The 14,107-nt window shown below is 28.8% G+C and overlaps 1 protein-coding gene across 2 annotated transcripts; it reads right to left on the reverse strand.

The window, feature by feature from the left end:
• Positions 1-65: 65 nt before the first annotated feature.
• On the reverse strand, positions 66-13,498 carry ripk3 (receptor-interacting serine-threonine kinase 3). Of its 2 annotated transcripts, XR_007184049.1 has the most exons (13): positions 13,110-13,498; positions 11,156-11,480; positions 8,708-8,859; positions 7,247-7,296; positions 7,016-7,171; positions 4,337-4,419; positions 4,167-4,224; positions 3,880-3,929; positions 2,416-2,452; positions 2,297-2,343; positions 2,194-2,212; positions 1,932-2,059; positions 286-424 (listed from the first exon to the last, which is right to left on the reverse strand). XR_007184049.1 is itself a non-coding variant. In XM_048183504.1 (12 exons), exons 1-12 carry the CDS (start codon positions 13,256-13,258, stop codon positions 279-281), a joined length of 1,272 nt encoding a protein of 423 aa, XP_048039461.1. In that variant the 5' UTR covers positions 13,259-13,480; the 3' UTR covers positions 66-278. The 2 variants fall into 2 exon arrangements, 1 of the variants encoding a protein (XP_048039461.1); XM_048183504.1 differs by lacking the exon at positions 1,932-2,059 and having other exon boundaries at positions 66-424; positions 13,110-13,480.
• Between the last annotated feature and the right edge of the window lie 609 nt (positions 13,499-14,107).

The following is a 14,107-nucleotide window of genomic DNA, read 5'->3' on the forward strand; positions in this document are numbered from 1 at the left end:
ACATATATATATATATATATATATATATATATATATATATATATATATATATATATATATATATATATATATATAAATTTACATAATCGGATGAGGGAGGTTTAAAATATAACGTCAATGCAAAAAAAAATAATAATAATTTTTTTGCATGCAAAATATAATTTCTTTCTTTTGATTTTGAAGTGAAACCACTTCACTTCGCCTCACAGTTATAGTTTGGCCACATCTCAGACACATCACAGCTGATGAAGAGAACTGACTGGAGCGTCACAATGTCTTTATGGCTTCTTCTGAGTGCTCTCGGATGTGTTGACACTAGATGGAGCCGTCCGGTGCCTCTGCCGGGTCTTCTGAACAATATTCATGTAGTTGTTGTTGCCGAGCTGAACTCCGACGACGTTGGACATGTTGATGTAGACGCCGCCTGAGAGAGAAGCACAAAAACAGATGAGCGAGTCACGCTTCATTATAACTGTTTGTTCTGCAGGTGAACGATCATCAATGAAGCGCATCATTTATTGTGTTTACACACCTGATGTTTGCTAAAGGAGTTTTATTATCTTCATTTATGCATTTTATTTGCTTAAAAGAGAGTTGGCAATCATTTAAAATTTGTAATTGAAGTAATGACATGACAAGCTGATTATTTACATGGGAAAGTTCCCAAATGAAGACTGACGTGCCACTTCAGATGTTCCTCTGATGATGGAAATAAAGACTTGATCATTTGTGTTTATTGCACTATTTTTTTAAATAATTGATCACACTAAATGAGTGTTTTTTATTAACAGTCCTACTTAAAAGTCAACGTTAATAAATGTGTAAAGTGTAAAAAAGGAATTGTTGAGACAATGTACAGATTCAATATTCAGATTTTCAAGTTCTCTTGCCTTAAAAAAGAAAAAAAGAAAAAAAATTATATATATATGTATATATATTATATATAATTTTTTTCTTTTTTTGTGTGTGTGTGTGTGTGTGTGTGTGTCAAATTAACGCCTCTTTCAGCGAATAAATTCATCAAATTTCTGTTTCAGCAAATTTTTTATTAGTTCCACAATAAATTGATCTACCATTTTGGTAGTATTTTGGTATTTGTCTATTTAAAATTTATATTTTATAGGACATTTAATATGTGAAGCTATATAAACTTAATATATATTTTATGTTTTATAGGACACAATGCTTTAATTTGAATTAGCTTTGACACAATATGCATTGTAAAAAGCGCTATATAAATAAAGGTGACGACTTATAATAATATAATAATGGATTTTAATAACATCTTAACAGAATTTTAATAATAAAATTTAATAAAAATTAACATTTAATATTTAATATATTTTTTAAATAAATGTGTAATAAAATATCAAAATTTAAAAAAATAAAATTAAGTTAAATAAAAATGTAAAAAATGTTATTAAAATTAAACATTATTAGCTGAGTTCAATTAGTTAGAAATGAAATACATTAACAATTGATTTCAAAATAATTAATAAATAATTCAATGTAATATTAGATCAAAAATATAATAAATATAATATTAGATCAGTCAAATTATTTAAAATGATTAAAAATGCTATTAATTTGTTAAAATGGTTCTACATTTTAATTCAATGATTTTAAATAATATAATATATTTTGGTATTTGGTACTTTATATATTTTATATTGTATATTTTACAGGACATTTAAGATGTGAAGCTATATATTTAATATACTGTATATTTTCTGTTTTATAGGACACTTGATATGTGAAGTCAGCAAAACAACACCACTAGAACAGTGACCACATCATTTATTCAAGCTGCAATGCATGCTGGGAACTCACAAACCCTAAACATGTCAACAGAATTGTTCAATATGTGGTAGTTTGTTCAGACAGCAGTGTTGGGAGGACATTTAGTGGTTCTGTGGGCTAAAGTCACTCACATTTCTTAGTATTTCGTCACGTCATACAGAAAGCGCAGGACGGAGGAGTAGTCGAAATGAAACACAGGAGAATTAGCATAACAACCACTTAGCACACACACAGACGACACGGGACAAAGCAGGATGATCTGAGGGTAACACACACACACAGAGAAACACCTGAATAACCTCATCACGACCACAGCAAACACAGGCGAACAGGAAGTGAACACAATGACTGCTGTTTACAGAAACTGAGAACTGTAGCGTTCAGAACACTGACCTGGTGTGGACGTCTGACGCTGCAGGAACAACAAACACAAAACAGGTCAGACGGTCAGTCATGTGTTAAATGCATATGTTTGTTTGTTTGTTTGTTTTCAGACCTGTGTTGTTCTGGGAGGAGTCATAGCAGCTGGACGAGGAGACGGTTCTACAGAAACAACACTGTGTTCAGCACCAAATCATCACAATCACCACAATACACTTGTGCTGCTCACGTTACCTTTCTTTACGGTGTTTGTGTAACCGGCTGCGGTCTCCTACAACACAGAGAACAACGTGAAGATACAACCATGTAATATTACAAGAATAACACTGTGATGCTCTGATTTACTCAAGGTCTCTGTGTAAAGCATGAGCTTTCGTAACTGTTCACATGAGTTTATCATCAATATGCACACAATATTTATACAATTTAACTTATGCATGCATGAAAACATACTGTGTGTCTAGGGTCAAAAAACACTCATGTACTCGTATCTTCACTTAGAAGAACAATAATGGCAGCGTTCACAAATTTATTAATAATAAAATCGGAAAAACATTTTAATAGCATTTTGATAATAAAATAATAACATTCAGTAGAATTTAATAATAAATTGTAAGAAAATATTAACATTTTGATAATAAAATTTTATAAAATTAATAATAAAATTAAATAAAATTTGAATCATACAATTTTATTAAAAACATTTCAATTGTTGATCTTTATGAGCTGAGTACAATTAACTAGGAATAAGAAATACATTTTAACAAATTATTTAAAAATAATTTAATAAATAAATAATTAAATATTTTAATATTAATTATTAGTTATATTAGATCAAAAAATATAATAAATATAAGTATAAAGCATAAATGTAAGATTGTTATTTAAAATGCATTTAATTTGTTAAAATGGTCAAAATTATTAATAATATAATATAATATTATATTATAATATAATGTAATGTAATATACCTTATAATTAAAATGTAATTAAATAAATTATAACACTGAATAAAATGTAATAATGTATTGTAATAAAATATAAACATTTTGATAATAAAATTCTTATTAAATTCTTAATAAAAGTTTAATAATAACATTTTATTAATAAATAATTAATAAAGTACAAATAGTTAACATTTTAAACAAATGATTAAAAAATAATTCAAGTAATAAATAAATAATTAAATATTTTAATATTAATTATTACTAATATTAGATCAGAAATATAATACACATATTAGATCAGTCAAATTATTTAAAATTATTATTAAAATGCTTTTAATTAGTTAAAATGATTAAAAGATCATTTTAATAATATTATATAATAATATAATATAATTAATAATACAATATAATATGCCTTATAATTACAATTTAATAAAATAAATAACACTGAATAAAATTTAATAATGAATTATAATAAAATATTAACATTTTGATAGTAAAATGTAATACAATTAATAATAAAATTAAATAATACAATTTTAATAACATTTTTAACAAATGATTAAAAATGAATTCAAGTAATAAATAAATAATTAAACATTTTAATATTAATTATTACTAATATTAGATCAAAAATATAATACACATAATAGATCAGTCAATTGATTTATAATATAATACAATAATATAATATAATATAATATAATATAATATAATATAATATAATATAATATAATATAATATAATATACCTGTTTAGGAAGCGATCCAGTGACGCAGGACAGAACCGGAGGACGTACTTCTAAAAGACACAAAGATGAACATGAAGTCAAATACCATGACAAAATTTGCTTCAAAACCCATTTTAATCCCATAATGTGACACACTTCCAAGGGAAAATCAATACTACAGCAGTACAGAAGTGCAGGACTGGATTGATTGTAAATATTGTCTCATTGATGAAACACTTTTGTTCCTCTTTTTTACGTCACTTTGTATAAAAGCGTCTGCTGAACGCGTTAATGTGAACGTAACGAACCGTTCTGTGGTTTACGGGAGATCTGGACTGATCTCAGACTGGAGCAGATGTCACCTTCCTGATAAAGAGAACAACAGAGAAGTTCTGGTTAACTCGACCGGCTCCGAGGATGAAAACAAGACGCAAAAAAATGCATAAAAATAAACAGTGAAACACAATGAGCCGCGTACCAGCTGCTTGAGCACGTCCCGGACGGCGTCACTGAGTCCACGCTGGTGCAGCTCGAAGATCTTCTCCGTCACATTAACACAGTCTGAAAACACAGAACAAGACTATGAGCTGAGCACATCCAGAGAGAAGACAAATCATTACAGCGGTGGTCTTATACGCTCCAGTGTCACCTGGGACAGGGGAAGAAACGTTTAGAGAAAAGCAGTGTAAAAATAAATACATAAAAATAAGATTAAACCATTTGGTAAAAATTAAAATAGGTTTATTTAAATAAATAATTAACAATAATAAATATTAGATTAAATTATTATTACAAATAAAGTGTTTGATTTAAATAAATAACTAATAAATTAATACATTTGATTAAAATATATAAAAACTAATTAAATAAATGAAATTTATAAATAAACTTGATACAACTAAATAAATCAATAAAACTTGATTTAAAAATAATAAATAATAATACAAAATAAATGGAAAATAACAATTAACTAAATAAATACATTTGATTAAAATAAAAAAAATAATAATTTTCTTTAAATAAATAAATAATATATTAGGATTTGATAAATAAAAATAAGAAAACCAGTGAAAAATGTAAAAAAAAAATAAATAAATACTACTAATTAAAAAAAAAAAAAAACATTTAATAAATTAATTAAATGTGATTTAACCCTTGTGTGGTCTTCGTTTGGGAAGTACACTCAGGGTCTTCGGGGTCTCCACAGACCCCAGGCAACAAAATGCAATTTTGTAACAAAATACTTTTTTTTTTTTTTTTTTTAAACAAATGTAATTTTATTCTGTTTATTAATGTTTTTACTCCATGTTTGTGCCGTTTTTGGAGGATTTATCATATTTATTAAATTTATATAAATAAATTTAAAAATATTTTTTAAATAGGTTTTTGTACAAAAACAGCTTTTTATGTAAAATTCACTTTATAAAAGACCCACATTTCTAAATTTCATTCATGGGGATAACATGGATAATTTGACATTTTTTTTTGCCCATCTTTTGGAAAATGCAGTTATAAAAGTAAAAAAACTATCATTTTTACCAGTAGATGGCTGCAGAGCTCCACTATATGCTATGTGCTGTTTGACTGACTGAAAGACATCTTTTCACAAGTTTTTTTCAGTTGGATTCATATCTAAATATTCTGAAATCACAATTATAACAATAAAGCCTACTTTTTGTCAAAGTTTAGTATTTTTTGTAAAGAAAAAAATCAGTTTTTCAATATTGTTACATTATGATGAGACTCCACTTAGAAAATGGACAATATTCATCCTCAAAATCAACATTTTTGAAAAACTTATTTTTTTCAGTACAAAAAAATGCTAAACTTTGACAAAAAGTCATTTTTATTGTCTTTTATTGTCATAATTGTGATTTAATAATATTTAGATATAAATCCAACTGAAAAATACTTGTGAAAAGATGTCTTTCCTTCAGTCAAACAGCACATAGCAAATAGTGGAGCTCTGCAGCCATCTACTGGTAAAAGTGATAGTTTTTTTACTTTTATAACTGCATTTTCCAAAAGATGGGCAAAAATCTTACACTATACCATGTCAAATTATCCATGTTATCCCCATGAATGAAAGTTAGAAATGTGGGTCTTTATAAAGTGAATTTTACATAATAAGCTGTTTTTGTATTAAAAAAAAAATATATATATATATATTTATTTATATAAATTTAAAAGATAAGACAAATCCTCCAAAAACTGCACAAATATGAAGTAAAAACATTAATAAACAGAGTAAAATTACATTTGTTTTTTAAAAAACAATTATTTTGTTACAAAATTACATTTTGTTCTCTGGGGTCTGTGGAGACCCTGAAGACCCTGAGTGTGACCTTTTTTTTTACACTAACATAAAAACAAGATATCACTCCAATTTTTGTTTTCTTTGTAGATCTAGAAAGTGTTAACAACTGTACAAAGTTTCATGTCATTTGGACAAAGAGAAAAAAAAATTTTAATTGAGGAAACGTCGTTTGGGGTCTGTGCAGACCCCAAAGACCCTATAAGGGTTAAATAAATAATAAATGAATACAATAATTAGGGCTGCTCGATTATGGCAAAAATCATAATCACGATTATTTTGGTCAATATTGAAATCATGATCATTTAACACGATTATTGGTGGGTGATATGATCAAAGTATTATTTCATGATATGAGCAATTTTAAATGTCAGTGAAATTTCACAATTATCAATACTTCAGCAAAAACTAATACTAGTTTAATTAAAGGGGTGGTTCAATGCGATTTGACTTTTTTAACTTTAGTTAGTGTGTAATGTTGCTGCTTGAGCATAAACAGTATCTGCAAAGTTACAGCGCCGGAAGTTCAATGCAAACGGAGATATTGTCTTTTAAAGTAACGGCAGTTTAATGCCTACAAACACGACCGGTTTGGACTACATGAGCTTCTTCCCGGGTTGGTGACATCATAAACCCTGCAAAACACGTTTGTACATGTCTTTTAAAGTATAGTTCTGTTGCTATTTTTGGTTGCATCAAGGACGTACACAAAGACCAACTTGTTTTTGCTTCGCTAGCCAGTTAGCTAAATTCTACAAACACCAACAAACTTCTATGTTCATAGACAAACAGTTGTTCATGCTATAAATTAAACGCTACCTTTACAAAAATGAGATTACTGACCGAGGAACGTTGGTCTTTTGCTGGCGTCCTGATCCCAGCAGCACCTCATGAGCTTCAGCAGATCCTCCAGACCTTCAGTCTGACTGCAGTCGATCAGAGTCACATCAGGTCTGTCACCGCGAGGGATACAAAACCGCACCAGACTGGACGCCTTACCTGGAAGACACACGCGACTGAAAACACTGGGGCAGATGGGAATGAAAGAGGGTGCTTACCGTCATGGGTGCTTACCGTCGTACGGCTCCTTTCCAGTGATGATGGACCACAGCAGGACACCGTAGCTGCAGATCAAACCATTCAGAAAACACTGATTATCACACTTACTTCACACTCTCATTGATTACAAACAAAAAACCGTCTGTTCAAGACATCATTCTTTTTCTGCCAATCAGAAATACTCTCTCTGCCTGTCAATCACTTTATCTGACTTCTGAATGGCTGCAATGTCTTTGGTGGGCGGGGTTTCGAGGAGGCTGACGTAAACAAAACTTTAATCTTGACAGTCTGAAGCTGCATTAGTATGAAGAAAGTGCAAATTAATACTTTTTAAATTCATTAATTCAAAGGACACATTAAATGTATCTAAAGTGACAGTAAAGACATTTATAACATCACAAAAGATTCTAAAAATCTGTTCTTTTGAACTTTGATACATTGATTGTTTTCAACATTGATAATAATCATAAATGTTTCTTGAGCATCAAATCATCATATCAGAATGATTTCTGAAGGATCATGTGACACTGAAGACTGGAGTAATGATGCTGAAAATTCAGCTTTGATCACAGGAATAAATTACACTTTACTATATATTCACATAGAAAACAGCTGATTTACACTGGAATATTATTTCACTGTTTTTAGAAAAGCAGTGCAAAAATAAATAAATGAAAACAAGATTGAACTAAATAATTTTGTTAAAATTAAAATTAAAATAAGTTTATTTAAATTATTAAATAATAATAAATATTAGATTAAAATAAATTTATTAAAATATGGTTATTTAAATGTAATTAAATAAAAATGTGTGATTAAAATAAGTAAATAAAAACTATATTAAATAAATACATTTTAAATTTATACATTTGATTAAAAATGATTTAAATAAAAATAAGAAAACCACTGTAAAAATGTAAAAAAAAATAACTAAAAAATAACATTAAATAAATTAAATTTGAATAAATAATAATTTATTAGGTACTTAAAATAAAGAATTTGATAAATGAAAACAAGAAAAGCAGTGTAAAAACCCCCCACTAAACTACTAATAAATAAATACTACTAATAAAAAACTAATAATTAAATAAAATGATTATAACAAATAAATAAAATGTTTTTTAAATAAATAATAAATTATCGAATCTGATTAAAATAAATAAAATTATCATAACAAACAACATATTTAAATAAATAAAAAAATAATGCATTTGATTAAAATAAATAAAAACTGATTCGATAAATGAAGCATAATTTAAATAAATCAATAAACTTGATGTAAATAAAAAAAAGATAAGCAGTTTAAAAATATTAAAAAAAGTTTAAATAAATAAAATAAATAAATATATAAATAAATAAATAAATAAAAGTAAATAAACATAAATAAACTCAAAATAACATTTCACTGTTTTTACTGTATTTTTGATTGAATAAATGCAGCTTTTTTAACACATGAAAACATGTGTGTAGTTATACCTGTAAACATCGGAGGCTCTGCTGGCTTTGTAATTGACATCCTGCAGCGCTTCCGGCGGCATGTAGCTCAGCGTCCCTCCCTCGTCCTCATCTTTCTCTCTCGCACCCTTAGAAACGCTTCGAGCCACTCGAGACAAGCCGAAATCTGTGATCTGCAGGACGAGACACAGAAAGACAGGGTTAAACAGAGCCAGTGTCCTGAAACTAGTGACAGAAGTATTAATCAGAAACAAGATCGTCAGTGTCACACGTTGACTCAAGCACATGACACTTTTAACACACATTAGACTTGTGGGTCTGAAAGAGATGCATTAAGCAATGTTAACAAATTAGATCTTACCGTAAAGTGTCAGAAACTACGGTAAAACACAGAAACTAAACTAGATCAACACTGGACAGAAGTGCAGAAAAGGTCAAGAGGTCACATTCCACATTTAACATCCTGAGCTGCCGAGAGCGCTGAATTACAGTCGTTCTTTGTGTTTAAAGCGGTTTATAATCAGTAGATGTGGAGACGGATGGTTTGTGGGTCACATGAGGGGATTCCCCCGCGCTCTTGTCTGCAGGGTTCAGTCACTGCAGCAATCACAAACAGCCGCCGCACAGCTCCAATAACTCATCTAGAAACATTTTAGTCGTGTAAATCTTTAAATCACGCTACTTTCTCACTCGCATTCAAGTCACCATGAAATCAAAATGACAATTCTTGTTTTTATGGAATATCGTTGCACAGAATTATTGATTTTAAATTCATGTTTCTTGTTAACTCGAATCAAAATAACTTCCTCTTTGCTTAGCGTGTCAATTTCATTTTAGTTTTTATCATCATTATAGCTTATGTGTTATTAAGTCCAATTGTCATCATTTTGACATTTTAGCTCATAATTATGAATTAATGTCATAATTTTGTTTTTATTTCATAATTTCAACATTTTGTCAATTATTACATGTCAAAATTTCAACCTTTTATGTCATAATTTTGATTTAGTATGTCACAATTACATAAAAGTCAAAATTATCACTTTGTAGATCATAATTTTGAGTCATAAATTTCATTTTGAGTCAATTTTGACTATTTCAAAAATTATTACATAAGTCATAAGTATGACAATGTCATAATTACAAGCCTAATTACAAACTAAGTCAATATTATGACAGTTTGTCATCATTTTGACATTTTAGCTCATTTTGTCTTTATTATTTCATAACTTTTTATGTAAATTACATCAAATTTTCAACATTTTATGTCATAATTTCGGTCATAATTGTCATAATTTTAGTTATAAAATTATAAAATAGTTAAAAATAGTTTTAACTCATAATTTGAGTTAAAACTCATAATTAACTCGACTTTTAAGTCATAATTATTGCATAAAAACGATCAGTTTTTTCTTTGTGTCAATTTTGACCTTTTCATATTTATTACATAGAATGTTCAACTTTTTGGCAATTTCAACTTTTTATGTCAATTACACAAGTCAAAATTATGACTTAGCATATCATTTAAAGTTTAATATTTAATCATTTTGTCTTTATTTCATAATTTCAACTTTTTGTGTCATAATTTTTACATAAAAGTAAAAATTATCAGTTTGTCATAATTATGATTTTTGTCATTTTTTTTTCTTTTGTGTCAATTTTGACATTTTCATAATTATTACACAAGTCAAAAGTATGATGTCATAATTTCAACTTATGCCATAATTATTAAAAAAAGTAAAAAATTATAACTAACCATGTCATCATTTAAAATTTTAACTCATAATTTAAACTTTTTCGCTCTAATTATGACTTAATATGTAAATTTTATCTTTATTTCATAATTTTTTACATTGTCATAATTATTAAATAAAAGTAAAAATGATCATTTTGTCATAATTATGATTTTTTGACATCACTTTGTCCTTTTCATAATTATTAAAAAGTCAAAATTATGACTTAGAATTTTCATAATTTCAACTTTTCATAATTATTACATAAGCCAAAAATATTACTTTGTTTGTCATAATTTTGACTTTTTGTCATAATTGACTTTTTAAGCCAAAATATTTGTTCAGCATCAACGCCGATATATTATTATATATTTTTCAAAGATTGTGTGGCTAAATAAATTTAAAGTCCTTTTTTATAGAGCACTGAAATAAATGTGTGATAAAATGTGTTCAGTCATAAGCTCGACTTTTTATCTCACAATTCTGACTTTTTTCTCATACTCATAATATCGACTTATCTTATAATTTGATTTATGAATTTTTTTTTAATTTTTTTATGTCATAATTGTCTTTTTAAGTTTTTCTAAAGACTTTTTTAAGAGTTCGGCATCAATACAAATATATATTCTTTCAAAGCTTGTGTGGCTAAACAGGTTCATCGCTCATTTTCACAGTGATTTCAGGTTCATCATGTGCGTGCGGCTCAAGCGGGACGTGCGAGACGGGCTGGACTCGCCTTGGCATCGAGGCTGTCGTTCAGCAGCACGTTGCTGGGCTTCAGGTCCAGGTGCAGCAGCGGAGGACTCAGGTGATGGAGGAAGTTCATTCCCAGGCCGATCTGATGAGCCATGCGGAAGGCGAGGGGCCACGGAGGAGGCGCGGCCAGCGTCTGCAGCAGTCCGGCCACCGAGCCCTTCGGCATGAGCTCCATCACCAGCCCGGACTGAAGCGGCAGCTGCGGCTCGCCCACACAGCCCTCGTACAGGCCAAAAATACGGATGACGTTGGGATTCCCACCCTGGAACATCAGATTTGCCTCTCTCTGAATGGAGGATGTAGACCTGCAATGGCAGAGAGATATATAAATGAGCTGATGTTATAAAAGTATTTTAAGATACAAAATACACAATTCATCTTTAAAATAATATCATCAGACGTGTAAATCTATAGTAAAGCATGGTAAACATGATAAAGTTTCTGCCAAAGCTGTTTTTGTTACTAAAACTGTGGTAATTTGACCAGCAGCGGATGCTGCACCTTATGGGGCAAGTTGTCACAGTGGAAACCTGCTATAAAGATACAATTGATAGAAATATACCTTATAAAGTTTGTTTCGTTGCACAGCATTATTGATTTTAAATTCACGTTTCTTGTTATCTTGAATCAAAATAACTTCCTCTTTGCTTAGTGTGTCAATTTAATTTCTGAATTTTACATTATTATAACTTGTGTGTCATAATTATTGCTTTATATGTCTTAATTTCAACTTGTCATAATTATTACACAAATCAAAATTATAACTGTCATCATTTCGACATTTTAGCTCATAATTATGAATTAATGTCATAATTTTGTCTTTATTTTATAATTTCAACTTTTATGTCAATTACATCAGTCAAAATTTCAACCTTTTGTCATAATTTCGACTTAGTATGTCATAATTATTACATAAAAGTCAAAATTATCACTTAGCATGTCATAATTTCACGTTTTTAACTCATAATTTAGACTTTTTTCACTCAATTATGAATTAATGTCATAATTTTGTCTTTATTTTATAATTTCAACTTTTTGTCAATTATTAAATTGTCATAATTTCGACTTTGTATGTCATAATTATTACATAAAAGTCAAAATTATCACTCAGCATGTCATAATTTCACGTTTTTAACTCATAATTTAGACTTTTTTCACTCAATTATGAATTGTCAGTCAAAATTTCAACCTTTTATGTCATAATTTTGACTTAGTATGTCATAATTATTACATAAAAGTCAAAATTATCACTTAGTATATCATAATTTTGACACTGCTATAATTTTCATTTAGTCAATTTTTACTTTATTTCAAAATGATTATATAAGTCATAATTATGACATCATAATTTTCTTGTCATAATTATTACATAAAAGTCAAAATTATTTTTAACTAATAATTTAGACTTTTTCCACTCATAATTCTGACTTAATATGTCATAATTTTGTCTTTATTGCATAATTTCAACTTTTTGTCAATTATTAGCATGTCATAATTTCATGTTTTTAACTCATAATTTAGACTTTTTCACTCTATTATGACTTAATGTCATAATTTTGTCTTTATTTCATAATTTCATTTTTATACAATTTCATAATTATTACATAAAAGCAAAGATTATCAGTGTCATAATTTTATCTTTTTGTGTCACTTTTGACCTTTTCATAATTATTACATAAATATATCATAATAATAATAGTAATATAATAGAAAATACACAATTCATCTTTAAAATAATATCATCAGACTCTGTCTTTGTACGTGTAGCTAAATCTATAGTAAAGCATGGTAACCCCGATAAAGTTTCTGCCAAAGCTGTTTTTGTTACTAAAACTGTGGTAATTTGACCAGTAGCGGATGCTGCACCTTATGGGGCAAGTTGTCACAATGGAAACCTGCTATAAAGATCTTGTGCACACTAGGATCTACTTTACCCGTCTTTATAAAGCAGTTTTATGGCCACGTCCATGCCCCATTTCGTGTGCTTCGCCCGGTAGATCTGTCCGAAGCCGCCGGCTCCGATCTTCACAAAACACCTCAGACTGTCATCACGGATCACGAGCGGAGGAAAGCAGAAGGCCATCGCTACACCTGCTTTATCAGTACAGTCTCGAGTTTAAACATGTCATGATATGACTGACACCATCGCTCTTTTCTCCACGTTCCGTGTTAAATGGCGGCGCTTCCACATCGAGAAGTTCAATCGTTTCACTTCCCCATCAAAACAAACACACGCGCGCGCTGGAGACTGACGTCACCTCACCTGCTCGGACCTGCGGAAGCCATTTCTGCCATCTACCCTGTTAAATCAGTCATTTCAAGATGCTCTGATATTGATGATTTATGCTCCTTTTGCAAAAATGAAAAAGAAGTGTTAACACATTTGTTTTTTGATTGTAAAATTGCCCAACATTTTTGGAAGGAAATTTAGAATTTATTTTTAATCTAGTAAAGGATAAATACTGATTTTCTTTAAAGGATATTATTGTGTACTATGAAAACAATGTTAACAAGGTCTTGAATACATTGTTAATTTACTCATATTGCTGGCAGAAATTTTATAGACATAAACAAAAATGCTTAAATTCATCCCCAATATTCAAGGTATTTTTAGTGGAATTTGATTGTTTTATATCTTCTCTGAAATTGTTAAAAAACAAAAAGTCATTAACATTCTTAAAATATTATTATTTTATTTTCATATCCTGTTACTAATTAATGTCACACTTTGTATGACACTTGTTCTATTTTCATTAATAAAAAAAAAAAAAAATTTTTTTTTAAAAAAGCCCATTTCCACCACACAAAGAAAAAATAATGCTTATTTGGTCTAATTATGACAAATCCTGCAGTTTTTTTTATATTTTAATTTAAAAATATAACACTATACTTAGTATTATATTACCATTGCATCAAATTAAAAAAACTAGTT

Source organism: Megalobrama amblycephala, linkage group LG3 (genome assembly GCF_018812025.1).
Source record: "Megalobrama amblycephala isolate DHTTF-2021 linkage group LG3, ASM1881202v1, whole genome shotgun sequence".
NCBI classification, from domain to species: Eukaryota; Metazoa; Chordata; class Actinopteri; order Cypriniformes; family Xenocyprididae; genus Megalobrama; species Megalobrama amblycephala.